Below are 17,598 nucleotides of genomic sequence, written 5' to 3' on the forward strand. Positions count from 1 at the left end.
TACAGTAGTAAATACACCTAATAAAATGATTGTATTTATCCCTTAAGAACTTGATCTTGCAATACTTTGTGCTATTACTCAAAATGTAGTGACTGTCTTGGATGACAGATGTACAGTTTTTTTTTGGATTTCTTTTTTTTACAATATACCTTTATATAAATAGGCAGCTTATTAAATAAAAAGAGTCAGACTAAGAAAACAAGATAACTTGCTCTTTCCAGCAATAGCCCAATTTATGTTTTATGTAATGCTTTGAATATCTACAGCAGTGGTTCCCAACCTTTTTTTTTGCTGCGACCCGCTGCTGGGAGCGGAGTGTGGCAGCACAGGGGCGGAGGAACTCCTGGCATGCGGCGCGGCTCATCCTTTGTGTGTGGCGCCACCGGCATTGCCCCCTGCAACTTTCATTTGGGTCGTGACCTGAGGTTGGGAACCGCTGATCTACCATAACGGCACCCAAGGTTTATTGCTTTGCCTGATCTTGCTGTTACATTTGTCTAAATATTAGCCAGAAGTTAACACCTGTACAACTATTAAAGAATACCAATACAAGCTTTTAGAGTAGAGTTGTGTGTCTGCATGACCTTTTAGTTACACAAGCATAGCAAACTGATTCAGCTTTTAACCCTGCTTCATCCAGGATTGGTTTCATGGCCATTGAGCTATATTGCCATATTTTACAAGGCTCATGCAGATATTCCGTTTAGGTCATAACACTTTATTCATGTTTCCAAACAGCAGGTCGTCTTCCCCATTTAAGAGGCTAAAACATATGTTTGTCTATACCCTAAATGTTTTCTTCTTTAGCTTTTGTTGTGCCTTGTTCTATTGTTCCTTGCTTTAAAAGAAAAAAATCCTTTTTCTGTTTGTGCTCTGTATAACCCTGGAAATGCAGAAGTTTTTGAAGTAGTGGAAATTATATTTAAAATTTTCAGAACGGTATAGTGAGGACTTAGTATAAATGAAAATTGGGCCTCTTGGATCCTCGCCCATAACAAGATTTCTTTTTTTTTGAGTCTCTCCCCTTTGATTCTTATAACTGGTAACTTTGCCCTTGTCTCTGTTTCTCATCAGCTATGAGGCCCATAATTCTTTCTCTTCTGTTAGATTCATAATAAGGAAAAATTAATAGCATTAGAGAGCAAAGACTATCAACTACACTTCCCATTTCTTATTTTACATGCCATGCAAGTTTTTTTTGGATGTAGAGTGGTAATACGTAATGGCATAGTACAAAGGTATTAAAAATATGAATTTAGCATGGTTATACAATAAAGTATTAATACATTGTCAGGGATCGAGCCTGCAGAGCCGTATTCATGTGTCCTACAGTGTAACTGAATGCAGAATGAGCTGGACCTGCTGTGGCGCACAGAGCCTGTCTGGCATGAGCTGGACTGGATGCGAGCACTAGAGCCAACAGGTGTAGCATGTAGCACACTGGGCCATTCTGGGGTGTGTACAGCATGCAGTACCTGTGCTGGACAGGCCTACACTGGGTCTGGGGCTGGTTTGGATCAGGTCAGTAGCACAGCCCTACGTTCTAGAGCCAGGGTGCAGAGCTGGTATAGTGGGGGCACCACGTGCCCCAGTTGGGCCCTATGCACTGTGGGGCTAGAGCCAATATACATGCTGAAAGTAGCACACAGGGCCAGTCCGGGGCCCAAGCTGCATGTGGTGCCTGCCCTAGGCTGACCGTGTGTGTTGGCTCCAGCACTGTAGGCCTGATCCAGCCCACAGACCATTTATATGCCCCTCCCCTCAATCTGGGCAGATGAGTATGACACCCCTGCATTAAGCTGTTGTGCATTGTCTATACCACATCCTTCAGAAAACAGATTCTGTAGTTTTTAAAAACTTTTATATAACCCTCATCTATGAAGTAAAACTCTTTTTAACACCATAAGTCTAGCTGTACAGGCCTATACAAGGTAAAGAATATATTAAAAGCTTCTCTGTTTCATAGCTAATAAGGGTAACTATCTTTGTGATTTTGGAAAGCTTTATTGCCTCCTTTCAAAAGTAAGAGGTGTTTACAAGTTCAGGGAGTAAGTTCTTGTTTCTGAATCTGGATTGCTAGATGGCATACCTTAAACTTAGTGCTGGTGTAGAACAGGGAAGTGCTTATGCTGGGCCATTGGCCAATGTGGTTTGTGAGAGAGATTCCATATTTGGGCTGAGAAGGAGAGAGCACTTCTTTTGCCTGTTTTTTTTTTTTTAAGACTAAGGCTGCTCAGAAGTTTGGAATGTTAAGACTGGGTCTTTGTGGTGATGGGTTAGTGGGCAGAGTGCATATGAAGTTGTCAGGGATATGACAGTCACAGTTTATCTTATAACTGTGAAGCCTTCCAAGAGTTATTAGCATTCAAAATAGTCTTCTCATACTCCTTCTGTCCCAATTTCCAACTATTTCAGCTTATTTACTTTATTCAGCAAGTTCTTCATTTTAGCTATGTATGATGAAGTGTGGCAAAAATAGATAACGCCTCTGGTCATTCTGGGCTCTATCTACTCTACTGCTGTTTTTACCTTGATGATAATTGAATAGTTAATATTCTGTCTATCTGTAATGCACAAGTAAAATTTTGCTGTAGAAACAGATCCCTCTAGATCAGGGATGGGTAATTACTTGGGCTGGCGGGCTACTTAGGGAATTTTAGTGAGCTGTTGTGGGCTGGGTCACCCCCCACCCCCTGCAACAGCTCACCAAAACTCCCTAACTGGCCCCCTCCGGCCCAAATAATTGCCCACCGCTGGGTTAGGGGAACCTAACCTTTGTTCTCTCTTTCTCCCTACACCCTGTCCCTAGCATACAGCCAGTGCCACACTGTTCCTGTGGACTGCCTTGGGCCACATGGGTGCAGCTGGAGCAGCTCCTGCCCAGCTTGGCCACGTGCTGGGGACTCTGGGTTGGGCAAGAACTGCACCAGCCACTCCAGGTGCATCCATGTGGGGCAGCCTGAAGTGGCACATGGGAACACAACGTGACACTACTTTAGTGGTGCCTGTACCCCTACCAGGTCCCAGTCTGGTAGAGCACTGATAACCTGCAGCTCCTGGCCCTTTTTCCCCTGTACCCTGTCCCCTGCCAGTGGCGAGAACCTTACCTGAGCTTCGATTCACTAGGGGCCATGCTGTTTGGTCTGCAAATGGCCACAGGGTTGGAGCTGTGCTCAGACAGCCTCACTAGGCAGGAGCCTGACCAGGAGCTCAGCACCCCCTGTCTTGGAATGTACACTGGGGCCTGGGGGGCAGGACAGACAGGCTGGGCCAGTGAGGGGAGTGTCTGCTGCTGTTTCAGTTGGCTGTGGCATGGGAATGGGGAAGGGAGAGGGGCGAAAGGCACCAGTAGCTAGGGTGGCTGTTAGCTGGATACAGTTTTCCTTCACAGGAGTAGCTGCAGGCCAGATAAAATCGTTTGTTGGGCCAGATCTAGCTTGCAAGCTGTATTTTGCCCACTCCTGCTTTAGATTTTAACTGGCTGTAAGTTGAACTCGTTAAATGCCAGGTTGCTGATGGGAAATTACTCACTAGTTAAGTCCAGCATTTTACATAGTGCACTTACTAGACAATATTGTGATGAGTTTAAATGCACCGTTCTTTGAAAAACTGTAGTATAAATTTTTATGAAAAACATGAATGTTCTTTAAAGTCTTTGTGAATGGCTCTGTTAATCATGCAGTTACAGTTTAGGATCAAAAATTTTGCTATGCAAAACTGGTAGCATTCTGATATGGTGCAGTTTGATGAAAAAGGTATAGTTCAATGTGATATAAACAGTGCTTTTTTTTTTTTACTGCCTGTACATTTATGTTGTGTATATGTAAGGAAAGAGGTAGTTAGTTATGTCAGAAGGCATCTTAGCAGCTAACTCAGAGAGGAATAAGCTTTCATAGGTTATGGCTGTTTACCCTGCTGCCCTGCTCTGCCTTCATTGTATATAAAGGAGGCTATTTTTATTTCTTTAATAAAAACTAAATTTCTTTTAGGGCATAGAAAAAACTAATTCTTCCCTTCCAAACTTCTAACATACTGTTTAAAATTTCTTTTACAGGACAAAGTTGACAGCATCCAGTTTTCTAATAATGGTGATAGGTATGTTCCAAGACTGAATATAAATGGGTAATGGTTTTGACTTTACAGCACTTACAATTGCTCTCATCTGGCATTCTTCAGTAAGAAAATCCAACATAACTAGAAATGGAATGATACAGCATGGAATAAAACAGAGCAGTTCTAAAGTTTCAGTTGTGTGTTTTTGGTTTTTGTTAGTGTCTGTTTGTATTATCTGAAATTTCATTCATGGGAAAGTATTACTTTTGAAAAGTAACCAACACTGACATTAAAAAAAAAAAAAAAAACAGGATTAAGTCAGCGATAACATCCATAGATTTAAGTCAGTGGTGTCAAACTTATCTGGCCCTGTTGGCCAGATGAGTGGTCTACAGCTTGGATAAGTGGTGCTGGGTTAGCCCTGCAGGCCAGGTCAGGTCCATGGACCTCCCACTTGCCCTTCATGCCAGATCCAGTACTCCCTACCTTTTGCCTGTCAGTTGCTAGGTGCTTGCTTCTTGCTTTTCATCCATTGGGAAACCCCTCTTTTTGTCTGATATATTAGGGGAAATTATTACTTGTATTACCACAGTACTTGGAGGCCCTCAAAGAATGTGGATCCCTACATAGCTTGTTTTGTATAGACACCTAAGGCATGTCCAGATGAGCATGCACATGCGTTTCCCTGGGGACGAATAGCAGCAGTACCTAGTTGTGCTACTGCTGCTTATCCCTGCTGAACACTCGTGCACATGTGCTCTGGTGCATGGCAGGTTGCTCTGGGTGGGGTGTGGGAGGCCCCAGCAGCATTACATAGTCCTGGGGGCTCCAGTGGCAGGAATCTGGTGTGTTGAGCTTGGCTGGCAGCCAGAGTAGGTCTCTAGCTGACCAGGTTCTGGTTTTGGGTGGCGCACACTGCCACCACATGCGTTGCCCTGCTTTTTTCAGGTGTTTTTTTTTTGACACTGGAATCTTCCAGTGTCAAAAAAACCTGCTGCACTGCAAATTAGCAGTGCAGCAAAGGCCTACCTGTGCAGTGTGTGTGGTTTGCAACGCTGTGGATGGGCCTGTGGTGCCGCATACCGCATGTGTGTTCATCTTCACGCGCCCTTAGATGCCGTCCCTGTACCAGAGCTTTCAGTCTAAGAAACCATTCTGTTTGGAGTGAACTGTTTTACATTGCATCATTGGCTGGTCAGCTGCTTTAGTTTGCTAATGCCTTTAGTGAACCATTCTGATTTCTCAAGGTATTTGATCAGGAACTGAAAGCAGGAAAGAATTAAAAGTGTTCTTCACTTCTCATGGTGAATTTGCAGATGGAACTGTAAGCTGCATCTGTGACTTTGTAGTTATTTATTTTATTTTATCCTGTCACTGGAGGCCCAGGTAGCTGATTAAATGTTTTCCTAACCTTCATTTGGCCTCAAGGTTGAAGCTTTTCTTTTGAATTTGACTTTTTCCACAGTAATCCTGGTCCCTGGGCACTTTGTGTAGAATTTTTACAGCCCGTGTCTACCTGGGGAAGCTGCTTAATTAGTACCACTTCACTTATCTAGTGAAAAATTCAGTATCTTCTTTAGCAACCCTTTCCATGAAGGGTATATTTTTGCCTGCGCTCCTTAATCTAAATGTCATAACTTATTTCCCTGTGCAGTTTAAAATACTGTTTTTGATCTATAAAGTTAGAAAATAATTGCATCCTGGCCATATTAAACTGTCTTTTCAGTGTCTGATGAGAATAAATTAAATTAAGAAGTTTGAGCTGAGCGTTCTGATGTAAATGGGAGGGAGCTGAGACGAGCCTTTTCTGAAAAGTGCTTTAACTCAGAAACTTGCTTCTCTGTTTTGTCTGTTCCAAGCCTGGTTGTGACCCTCAGCTCATACTATACCAAGCTTTCTTTGCCCTAGGCTTTCTCTGGCAAAGGTGGCTGAGCTGAGTGGGTGGTACTCGTGCACAGACTAGAAGGATTTCATAATTTGATTGTCATTCAGTGTTGTATATTTTTTAATTAACTATGCATTTAGGCGCAGAGCTCTGAATGGTTGTGCTTTTCAGTAAAAATACTGTGAATATCTTAATAGATAATGTCTTTTAAAATTACTCCAAGGTTCATAAGTGGCAGCAGAGATGGAACAGCACGCATCTGGCGCTTTCAGCAAACAGAATGGAGGAGCATTTTATTGGATATGGCTGATAAATTACCAGGGTAGGTTAAATTTCTCCTATTAATTTGAAAAAATTGACATGTCTGCTTAGAATGGAGTTGAAACAGCTCTAATGAGAACATCTTGAAGCGATGTACCCTTTTTATGAGGGAGTTATGTGACATTCCAAAGACATGTTACGTGATTAATTTCATTTCTGCATCTATTAATGTAAAAATGCTTATTTATATTATCATTAGACAAATGGAGAGAACTTTTTTTCTTCTTCTTCTGAAGACATAAATCAGTTATATGGAAAACAGTACTTATTCACTGAAACCTCAGCATCTGATACCTTTCCTGTAATGTGTAAAGACTACTCCTACCAGACATTTTAATATTGACTAATAAGATTTGCCTTAAAGAACACAGACATTTAACCTTTTGTTACAAATATTCTAATTAGTTTTCACCCAGCAATTTTTGCATTAAAAACAGCTCCCAGAGTTTCAGTGTGGAAATCCTGAATCTTAAGTCCATTTTTAATTTGAGTTGGAGTACAAATGAGACTTCGTTGCTGATGAAATGCATTAAAAAAATCTTTATCAGTTTTTCTGTCCTCAAAAAAATGTAAATGCAGCAGATTTAAGTTGCTTCATTTTAGCCTTTATCCCCCTTAACCACCTCAAGTCTCTAGATATTTACATGTGCAGACTGAAGTAAGGAGCACCTGAGTGAGTTCAGCGATGTTCTGCTTTTGTACTTCATTTTTCCTTTTTTTTGGGATCACATTTTAGGGAAGGTTGAGACTTCCACTTCCCCAGGGCTCTTGGTTATGTTACTAGTTCAGTATTTGTCAAATTAGGATACTTGTACCTCTGGGGGTGTTTGCCAGCTTTAGAACAGAGATATCAAACTTACCCTGCCCTTACTGGATTCAGACTGGGGTGATCAGTGGCAGCTACAATAGTGTGATTGTAGTGATACAGTGTTAGTTACCTATTTTTGTAATTATCATCCATAGCATAGAATGGTAGGGGTACATGACAGCAGTGTAAACTTAAAAGCCTATGTCAGCCAATAGATGCCTAAGAACTGATGATCTAGCTAGCCTTGATTCTTAAGAGATTTAATCACTTGATTCCAGGATGAGGCTTTTCCTCCACATTCATCATGAAAACAAAGCCTCATCTTAGAACAGAGTATCTCTCTGCTCCCCTTGGGAGTTGTGAAGAAAAGCTGTGCAGGATCCCAGCTGAGGCAAGGACAACAACAGCAGCATGCAGATTCCTGCTTCCAGCTTTGCTCCCTGCCCAGCTCCCCTCCCCTTTTCTCCCTTTCTGGCACGGAATCGGCAGCAGGGAATCGGCATGCTGCTGCTGCGGTCTCCAGCTGGTTAGAGTTCCCTGCATGACTGCTCCCCACAGTATGCAAATAGAGCAGTAGGACTCAACTGTGGCAGACATGGGGGAAGTCCAGAGCTATTCCTGCTTCAGCCTGCAGGAAGCAGCTGTGTCTGGAGCCCAGCTTGCAGTTTGCAGATTCCTCTATCCCTGCCTTGCTCTGCTCCTTCCTCCAGTCTCACCTGCTAGCCCAAGCGTAAGCAGAGCAGCAGGGGAGGAGGGAAGGGAGCAGGGCAGGAAAGGAGGAATCTGTGCCTGCTGAGCTGGGCTCCCAGCACAGCTGCTCTCTGCAACAAGGGGGAGGAATGGCTTGGGGGTTCTACCTGTGCTTGGATCCACAGGTAAAGCAGCAGAAGGAGGAGGCAAGCGGTGAAGGGGCTTTCTTCCTTGCCTGTTCCCTCTGCTTTGCTTTCCCCGTTGCCTGCACTCCTGCTGCTTTTTACTGCCATGGCCATAAGAGGGTGGGGAGGGCAAATTTAAGATGAATCTCCCCAATACATAGGTTCTAAACTTATTTAATTTATAACCAATTTATAATTTGGCGTGTCCAGAGTCTAGTGATGGGGGTTGTCTTAAATTCAAGGTCATCTTAGATTCAGGTAAAAATAGTAGTCATTATTGTATTAGAATTCTTTTGTGTCATTTTCATATAGCTGGCCTATTAAAGTAGCAAAAAAAGCCAGACATCTGACCATGATCATGATGTAGTCTGTTGTTTATCAGTTCTTTAACATGCTCACTAATATTTTAAACTTAAAACGGTTTTCCTTTAAAATTGTATATACACAGTTATACACTATAGTTTCATGATTCTCTTTTTTGGTTGGTTAATACTTAAGATTTAAGCTGTTCTCAATTTTGTTCACAGCGCTATGGAAATACCAAATTTTAGTGAGCAAAGTAAGTCTGAATATTAATCTTTAATTCAGTTTTTTTCAGGTTCTTAGCATTGGAAGACAGTTTAATTTTTGTGTTTGGACGTTGAAACAAATGCTTAATTTTAATGATACAATTTTTTTTTAATTTTTTTTTTTAAAGCAATGATTCATGTTCAGAGGAAGATAAATTTATGAAGCCCAAAGTGACAATGATAGCTTGGAATCAAAATGATGACTTTGTTGTTACTGCTGTGAATAATCACCTACTCAAAGTTTGGAATTCTTATACTGGGCAGCTGCTTCATGATTTAGTGGTATGTACTTATCTTACTTGCTTTTCTTTTTTTAAAGTTCTAGTGATATTTGCCTGCTGAAAGGGTCACTTAAGCCTGATTTGTCTGAAAGTTAATTATGCCTCCCCCCTGCCCCAGCCCAAAAAAACTCAAAACAAAAACATAAAAACCAAAACCCTGCCTAGGTATGGAAGCAACATTAGACTCGTCTTTCTGGTGAAATATGGAAAAGCTTGAGGCTTTTTTTCTTGATAACCATGCTTCCCAGTTTGGTGCTCTTCATGGTCATTTTCAGAAGGTGCATCAAATTCCATGGGGAGGGGGATTGTTTTTTGTTTCTTTTTCAACACTACTTCCTGAATCTAGATCAGTGTGTCAAATCTGTCTGGCCCCGTGGGCCTGATGAGTGGTGCAAAGCCAGATTGAGCCCACAGATATTCACCCTATTCCCCCGCCCCCCGCCATGCCAGATCTACTGCATGCACTGTCTAGTCTGGACAGTATGGACCTATCAGGAAGAGGCTTATTTCCTGGGTGCTTGGCTGTTACTGAGAATGAGCCATAGTGCTGGGCTGCTTCCTGCAGTACTGCCTGGGCCAGGCTGGTGAGAACTCCAGCAGCTTTGCTGTAACTTTTTTTTTCCCTGAAGCTACAGTCAACCACCTGGGCAAGAGCTTCACTACAGCTGCTTCCTGTGGTGACAGCCAAGTCCCTGTAACCTCCGGCTTCTTCCCACAGTGCTGCTGCTAGGTCTCCAGTGCTGTAGCTCTTGCCCAGGTGTGTGCTTGGCTGTCACTTCAGTGACAAGCTGTGGTGTTGCTGGGGCTTCAGTGCCTTCTCTAGTCTTGCCTAGGCACATGACATGACTGCCACTGTGTGAAGGTTGCTTATCGCAGCCAGAACTGGGGGAAAAGTTTGTGGACCAGATTCAGCTGGCAGTATGTGTAACAACCCTGAGCTAGATGTTTTGTTTTCCAAAAATAGTACAATCTTTTTTGGTTCGCTGGACATTTTTACTATCTAGACTGTTTGTCACTTCTGTGGCACAGGTTCCCGATCTCCACACTCCAGCCATGCAGGATTATGGTATCATAAGATCTCATTTCCAGTGATGGTCATGAGGGCTTGGGAGGTCCCCTAATAGACTGAGTTTAGGGAGATGAAGCAAGATTTGAGTACTCTATTCATGCTTAGTAGGGTGCCAGTTATTAACTTGTGAAAGTATAGGTACTTCTGTGTATGAATATGCAGTGTGAATAATCACTTTTGAATAACAGGGACATACAGATGAAGTATTTGTGTTGGAGACCCATCCCTTTGATTCAAGGATTATGTTGTCTGCAGGCCATGATGGTAACATCTTTATATGGGATATTACAAAAGGCAGCAAAACTAAACACTATTTTAACATGGTAAGGCCAAACAAATTTTAATTTATTGTACTTTTATCTTCCATTTTCAGAATGCAGTCATATGTTTGTCCACTGGTTTCAACATAGCAGTTTCTTTTCTTAAAGAAAGCAGGCTTTTTTGAGCAGTTGTAGCTCAAATTACTTAAGGCTATGAAGTAACTATAGGCCTTTTAAAATTAAGATCTTATACTATAGGACTCCTTACCAGTGTTAAAAACCAAAAAAACCCTATTAAACGTGCTTTACCAGAAGAAGCAGCGCATTAATTTGACCCAACTCCACGGTGTCTGTATAGATTGGCCACTTCAATGGGCCTTTCTGGTTCTTTTATCTAATAGCTGATTCAATCAACTATTAGATAAAAGTGCCAAAAAAGCCCCACTTAAGTGCCTGATCTATATAGACATCTGGCAAGTCGAGTCCAACTAATGCAGTGCCTCTTGGATATGTGCTAGGCTTGGCACGGAAGTGCTGAGTTTAAAGTAAAGCGCTGCTTTTTTTTCTTTGATGTCTGTAAGCAGCCTAGATGATTAAGTAAATAGTTGGTTACAGATTCCTGACTTTAACAAGATGCAACTTTTCAAGAGTGTTGTTATCATCTTATGTGAAATAATTTGGTAAGCTATATATTGCATTCCTTTTACTTATACTGAGAATAATTTACATATGGTAAAGTCTTAGGAAGAATATTAATATAGACCAAAATAAAGATGATCTATACCAAAGGATACTGATATGTAAGCCATTGTGATATAAGTGTTGTGTAGAGGAATAACAACAATTTTGCCAATCTTAACTTGAACTCTGAATGAATCAGGGTTAAAGATAAGAACTATTTACTTAACTTGCATCTCTTACAGGCCTGTGCAAGGTTGTGTTATAGTTCATAACAGCTGATTTGCACTTCTGAATGGCCTCCCCTTTTACAGGGGTGATGAGGGTATATTTTGTCCACACCTGAAATTTTTATTCTTCTCTTAATATGGAAAATGAACGTTATGGTAGGGGTTGTGTTTCTGGAGCTCAGATCTTTAATCAGGTCTGTATGGGTAAAACTTTCTGGCTTCAGGTGTCAGAGCTTGCCAGTGCAGAGCTAGGTGCAAACCCAAGGCAATGATTATCATGTCAAGGGAAATGCAAAATAAAATGAACTGAAATAACAGAAGAATTTTTTGCACTAGGATGTGGTAGTTGGAGCATGATTGTTTAAATAAGCCTTTGGTAATCAAAGTTTGGATAAAACTGCGGGTGTTGCTTGTTTTGGTAGTTTGGAGGTTAGGGTTGTTTTTGTGCATATTCTTCTGACAAAACTTGCTTTTGAGTTTTTCATCTCCCCCTTCAATCTAGATTGAAGGCCAGGGACATGGTGCTGTTTTTGACTGCAAGTTTTCACCAGATGGACAGCATTTTGCATGTACAGATTCTCACGGACACTTGTTGATATTTGGTTTTGGATGTAGTAAACCTTATGAGAAGGTAAGTTTGTTTCGGTTGATCATGATGATGATGATAGCAGCTTTTTTTTAAAATGGCATTACTAAAATTCACGTAGTGATTGTACTTAATATTGGAGCACATAAGCATTCTCTCCTAAGAACTTCTGTGAACTTTTGTAAAGTAAAATTCTACACCAAAAATATTTTTGTAAAAATGGCAAAGGAAGGTTCCGCATCATTTATTGAAGGGTTTGTTTGCTTATTTGTTGGGTTTTTACTGTTTTTATAACCTGATATGCTTAGCCTGAAATCTGGAAGTGAAACTAGTTATTTTCTTGCCTGTTAGTCAGGAGCAAAGGTTCTACGTTTTTGTAGACAACTAAGCAGTTACACTTATTTAAAAAGTTGCATGCATGTAATTTAGTTTGACTTGCAGAGCCTTTTATTTTTAATGGAAAAAAATCGTGATCAAGAAGTAACTTAGCTTAACTTGTTTCAGCACTTAACTGTCCTTTTTACACTGGAAACAGCAACATTTTTCTGAAAATTATTTATAATAAATTAATGGAGATGTGGAACTTTGGCTTTTTAGATGCTTTCCTTTTAGTATGGCAATTTTAACTTGCACAGAGATATTGCATCCTGTATCTCTTTCCCAAAGTATGTACTGAATACATGTAATTGCTTGCCAGCAGTTCCTTCTATGAAGAGTATACCAAGAATATATCACAAATCCAAAGTGACTTGTGCTAGTAGCTTTGTTCTTTTTCCTTGTGAGAACTCCCTCATATACTTTTTGAGTAATTTGAGGTTAATGCTTAGCATAATTTGCCTCTACATTCAAATTCTTTAGCATTTTTTTCAAGTTGACAACATACAAGCTTCATTTCTTTCTAGATTCCTGATCAGATGTTCTTCCACACTGACTACCGACCACTGATTCGAGACTCTAACAATTATGTCCTAGATGAGCAGACTCAACAGGCTCCTCATCTCATGCCCCCTCCATTCTTAGTAGATGTGGATGGAAACCCTCACCCAACAAAATACCAGAGATTGGTACCTGGAAGGGAGAACTGTGCTGATGAGCATTTGATTCCTCAACTGGGATATGTAGCAACAAGTAAGAATAACAGTTTTAACTTATGAATCTAGCTCTGACTAGTCTTTAGTATCATTACTATGGTTTTGAATAGAAAAACTAAAATGCAGTAGAAGGTTGATAATACAGATGTGTTGCCATCAGTCTGGATAATCACCACGGTATGAAGTGTTCAATACTATAATTATTGTATGCTACAGCAAATATTACAACCAACAATAAATAAACATAGTTTGTAATGTGTTAAAATCTCAAAGCGCTAGTAAATAATGTCTAGTTGTCACCAGCAAACAAAACCCAACTGTGGGCTAATGATCACATTAATAAAAAGCTTTCCAGATAATTGGCTTTCTGGATAATCAGCTAGCTACAATATTTTTAAGTTAAATGTGGAATATTGAATATTTTATTTAGTCGAATTTTTAGCACAGCTCGAAGTGTCTTATGCTTGTCACAAATAACTTATTGTATGCAGTGTTGTTTGAAGAGCTGTTTGCTGTAGTTTCACCTTCTAGTTGCAGGCTTACAAAGATTGTGTAGTGCATATTATAATAAAGTAGTTTAAGCCAATGCCAATGAGTAGGACATGTAGCTATTGAAATTTGTGCAAATGGCACTAGTCATTTTTCCATATCCCTTGGATCAGTATGAAAAGCACTACTTAAGCCCTTCAGAAACTTCCTTCAGAAACAGCCTGCTTTCACCTTTTATATATAACCTTATTAATACTGGTTGCATTTACTCATACCTGTTCTGCTTCTTTTTGACTGTGTGCACCGTATTTTATAACTGGTAAGGGTGCTTGGAGTGCTGTGTCTCCTGCAGCAGCCCAAAAATTGAGAAGACCCAGTTAGTCTGAGGCTCCTATTAACACATTTAAACAGTGGTTGAGATAGGATAGAAGAATTACTGTACACCTCAGGCAGACAAGGTTCTTTGGTTGACATGCTATCTTTTATTAGACCAACTATTTAGTTGGTCTAATAAAAGATTGTCTGCTTAAGTCCTTGTACCAACACAGCTACAACCAACAATCCTCTACACCTCAGGCAGTTTTCTGATTGCTCAACACACCTGGCATGTATGGCTTAAATTGCTTTAGCAACTAGTAGAAGTGGTGAAGCTGAATTTTGAAAAAGTGTGAATTCTATTTATGTGTTTTGTCCCTTTTATTCATGCGTCTTTTAGTTGATGACTGGTTCTTCATAGATATACAGCCACAGCATGCTTACATTTTTCCTGGAACAATTGGTCAAGAAGTTAAAAGAACATATTAAATACTATTTCAAAGTAATCCCTTGCTCAAGATGCAGGTAGCAGGTTTGGATTTTAGTGTGTTGATTAAACATGCAGGTTTGTTTTGCTTCTGGTGTTCATTACATTTTCAAGGTGATGGAGAGGTGGTGGAACAAGTTATAGGCCAGCAGACTCTTGATCAGGATGATCAAGGCTTGGAGCCCAGCATTCTTGATGGCATGATAAGACAGTTACAGCAACAACAAGACCAAAGAACAGGAGCAGATCAAGAAGCAGCTCCAAGTGGACCACAGAATGGGGAAGGAACACCTAGAAGAGGTTAGTACCTATTGGTATCTACTTTTTAACCTGAAATAGTCTACGTGGTACCTAGCCAGTTTTCTAGTTAAGTTCTTGGGCTAAAATATTTCTGTGAATTGGAACATAACTTTTTTACATTTTTACAATACAGGTTGGTTAAGAGCAATTTTATTATAGATCGCTTAAATTTTTAAGGCTGTACAAACATTTAAAATCAGTTCTTGAAACTCGCTTGCATTTTCCCAAAGTTTACAAAAATAAAGTGCGTTTAATTTTTAATTCAAATAATAGTTTCTTCTCCCTTCACTGTATGGATTTGTAGTAGATTTAAAATGAACATTATTGGCCAGTATGCACACACCTTTGCTTACATAAGCATAAGCGTGGTGGGGGAGCAAGAAGTGCTATCCAGCTTGTGCGGAATCAGCAGGAAAAGCTCAGAAAAATACCGTCTATCTTATGCATGCTTTCACTTCTGTTTGAAAGTATTAGTAGTAATGATAACCATTTTTTAAAACGGCTTGGAATCCTAATCTATTTATCACTATAGAAAGTGTATATCTGCCTTTGTAGGGAAGAGTTGATTTCTCTTTCATACCTGAGAAAGTCAGACATTGGTCATCAGTTTTCTCTGGTAAAAGACTTATTTTTCCTCCTCTGTATTTTTAGCTTTTAGAAGACCAAGTTTAGACATTCAGTCCCCTCCCAACATTGGTTTGCGTCGCAGTGGACAAGTTGAAGGAGTGCGTCAGATGCATCAGAATGCTCCACGGAGTCAAATTGCTACGGAACGAGACCTTCAAGCTTGGAAACGAAGAGTAGTTGTACCAGAAATACTGCTGAGCTTATTCAGGTATGTGGAAATCTAGTTGGCTAATATATGGAGGTTGCTGTAGAAATGACTACTACTGTAGCATCTTGGTGTTCTTCCTAAACTCCAGTGATGGTAGGCTTACATTAAAAATATTGTTGTGCAAAATGAAGTTATTAAATGTCACCATATTTTCTCATGTACCACATACCCCCAAATGAGATGCTCACCTTTTGGGAAGGCAGAATGAAGTGGAGGGAAGACTTCCAGAGTCATGGTTGACTGTAGGGGCAGAGAAGGCTTTTCAGCATTAGCAGAAGCTACAGTTTTAACCTTCCCATAGCCACTGCCAATTCAGCAGTAGCTATGAGAGGTATAACTAACTTTTGCTAACCTAAAAAATATGCTCTGCTTTTTTCTCCGTGGAGCCAGCAAGGAGTGAAGCATGCATCCGTTCCAGCATAGAAAACCAGTTTCTCTGCTTAAGATATGAACCCCAATGTTGAAATGCTGATTTTTGGGGAAAGTTTTTGTGGTATGTAAGCGCAATAATTTTGAGAGATCCAATGCGGAAATATGTTGACCATAAAAAAAGACTTGCTGTAAATTATATCCCTTTATCTTGCCCCTCTGTCTTCCATTGGGACAATGCAAGAACTGGCTGGCATCTGTGCCAGTTAGATATAGAGTTGTAAATATTGTTTAAAAACTTTTATTTAACCTCTTCTAATTACATTGATTAAACAATTAACTAATAATAATGCAGCAGCTTGGACACAGCTGCTGCTGGGAACTGTTCTGGTTCCTGGAGCCTTTTGATTGCCCGGCTGTGGGGGAGGAGGCAAGCCCACCAGACAACACAGCCAGTTTGAAGCCCTGCTGAGAGGGAGTGAGCACCTGTGAATGAGGAGCTAATTGCTTAAATGATAAGTCATTAAGCTACTTGTGGTTAGCTAAGGGGGTTATCACTGCACTTGTAGGTTCAACAATTGTTTAACCTTTCACACCCCTAATTAAATGGAACTAAATGGTAAGATTTTTCTGGTTCCTCAAGAACTATGTGGCAGTTTTTTATTTCTTTAATTCACTTCAGAGAAACTGCAAAAATAGCCTTAAATATTTGAAACCACAGAACTACTTACACTTCTTTTTGTAGTCTTTTCAAGAAAAAACCATTTGAACAGGTGGTGTGTCAATTTCAATAGAAGCCTTTTAAAATTAACGTCTTAATGTCTAAGTAGCTTTCTTTTAATCTCTGTCCCCGTGACTACTCAGTATGTTTGGGAGGTTAGAATCCTATTTCTGTTTTGACAATTTTTCATAAATTTCTTGTAGAAAACAAGAGGAGTACCGGATTGCAAAGGGAGAGGAGGAGAGAGAGCTTTATGTAACGGAGAGGAAAAGGAAGTCATTTCAGTCTTCCGAACAGGTATGATGCAACTGTAGAGAACGCTAAGCTTCTAATGTTTACATGAGTTGAGAAGTTGGGGGACAAGCTAGAAAAAACACCTACACATCTTCCTAAAGAAATCCTATAGACAGAATTTCACAAACCTACTCTGAAGCGTGTTTTGTGATTTCTTAGTCAACATAAATTGGCTTTCCTAAAGGGAATTAAGTTTTTTCTCCTTCTAAAGAACTGACCAGAATTTTGAAAGGATGCTTTTCTGACAAGCTGAGAATAAGGTCTGGCTTTACTGTATTCAAGAGTCAAGTTTTAGAAGTAGCAAAATTTTCCCACATTCGCTGTCTCAGCTCCTGAGCGTGAGAATTCTCAAGATTGTTTCTTCAGAGAAACAAAATGGTTGGTTAATTTCACTTTTCAGCCACCATCCTTGTTTCAACAACTTTTTTGTGTATAGTTTAAGAGTTCTTACTTCCTTAATCAGTTTTTCTGTAATACAAAGTGTCCCGTGAACTATCTTAAGTGAGTTCCTGTTGTCATCCTTTTGTTTTTTAGTTTTTATAATCATGCTTTCCTTGAATTGCTGTTGACAACTGGATAGTTTCAAATTGTGCTACTAACAATAAGTAAAAATTGCTACTTTCCTTTATGAAAGTGAGAACGATAAGAAACTTGACAGTCACGCAAATTTTGTTTGCCTGTAAATAACCATTGTTGTTTTGAGAGCTTTTAAATGGCTACATATGGCCTCCTGCTTGCCTTTAGAAACACTTTCCCATTTAAATGTTGTACTGTCAAAATATCCTTTCTTTTAAAACTCTTAATTTGTTTTTATGACTTTAACCTTCTTCTGTGGTGCTTCTAGTGCTTTTCTTTTTTCAAATGTCACTTAGCTATAATAATGAAACTGTAGAATAAATTAGGATGCCTAACAGAGAACTATACTTTTATTATATATACAACTGTGAGCTATTAAAATCACAGGGCTGGAAGGGACCCCGAAAGATCATCAGGTCCAGTCCCCTGCATGAGCAGGAAAGACATCTGGGGTCAGACAACCCCAGCCAGGTGACCATCCAGTCTTACCTTGAAAACTTCTATGG

The 17,598-nt window shown here is 40.0% G+C and overlaps 1 protein-coding gene across 1 annotated transcript in view; it reads left to right on the plus strand.

The window, feature by feature from the left end:
* The window catches only part of BRWD1 (bromodomain and WD repeat domain containing 1), a gene marked incomplete at its 5' end in the record, with an annotated part of 100,072 nt that overhangs the window by 19,595 nt on the left and 62,879 nt on the right, over window positions 1–17,598 (plus strand). Inside the window, 9 exons of the mRNA XM_019523887.1 lie at window positions 4,055–4,095; window positions 6,162–6,260; window positions 8,640–8,793; window positions 10,050–10,184; window positions 11,532–11,660; window positions 12,518–12,743; window positions 14,112–14,297; window positions 14,949–15,132; window positions 16,426–16,519. Of these exons, the coding sequence (XP_019379432.1) occupies window positions 4,055–4,095; window positions 6,162–6,260; window positions 8,640–8,793; window positions 10,050–10,184; window positions 11,532–11,660; window positions 12,518–12,743; window positions 14,112–14,297; window positions 14,949–15,132; window positions 16,426–16,519 (1,248 nt within the window). The remainder of the gene's footprint in view (window positions 1–4,054; window positions 4,096–6,161; window positions 6,261–8,639; window positions 8,794–10,049; window positions 10,185–11,531; window positions 11,661–12,517; window positions 12,744–14,111; window positions 14,298–14,948; window positions 15,133–16,425; window positions 16,520–17,598) is intronic.

This window comes from Gavialis gangeticus, unplaced genomic scaffold (assembly GCF_001723915.1).
Source record: "Gavialis gangeticus isolate Ggan-Ray unplaced genomic scaffold, GavGan_comp1, whole genome shotgun sequence".
NCBI classification, from domain to species: Eukaryota; Metazoa; Chordata; order Crocodylia; family Gavialidae; genus Gavialis; species Gavialis gangeticus.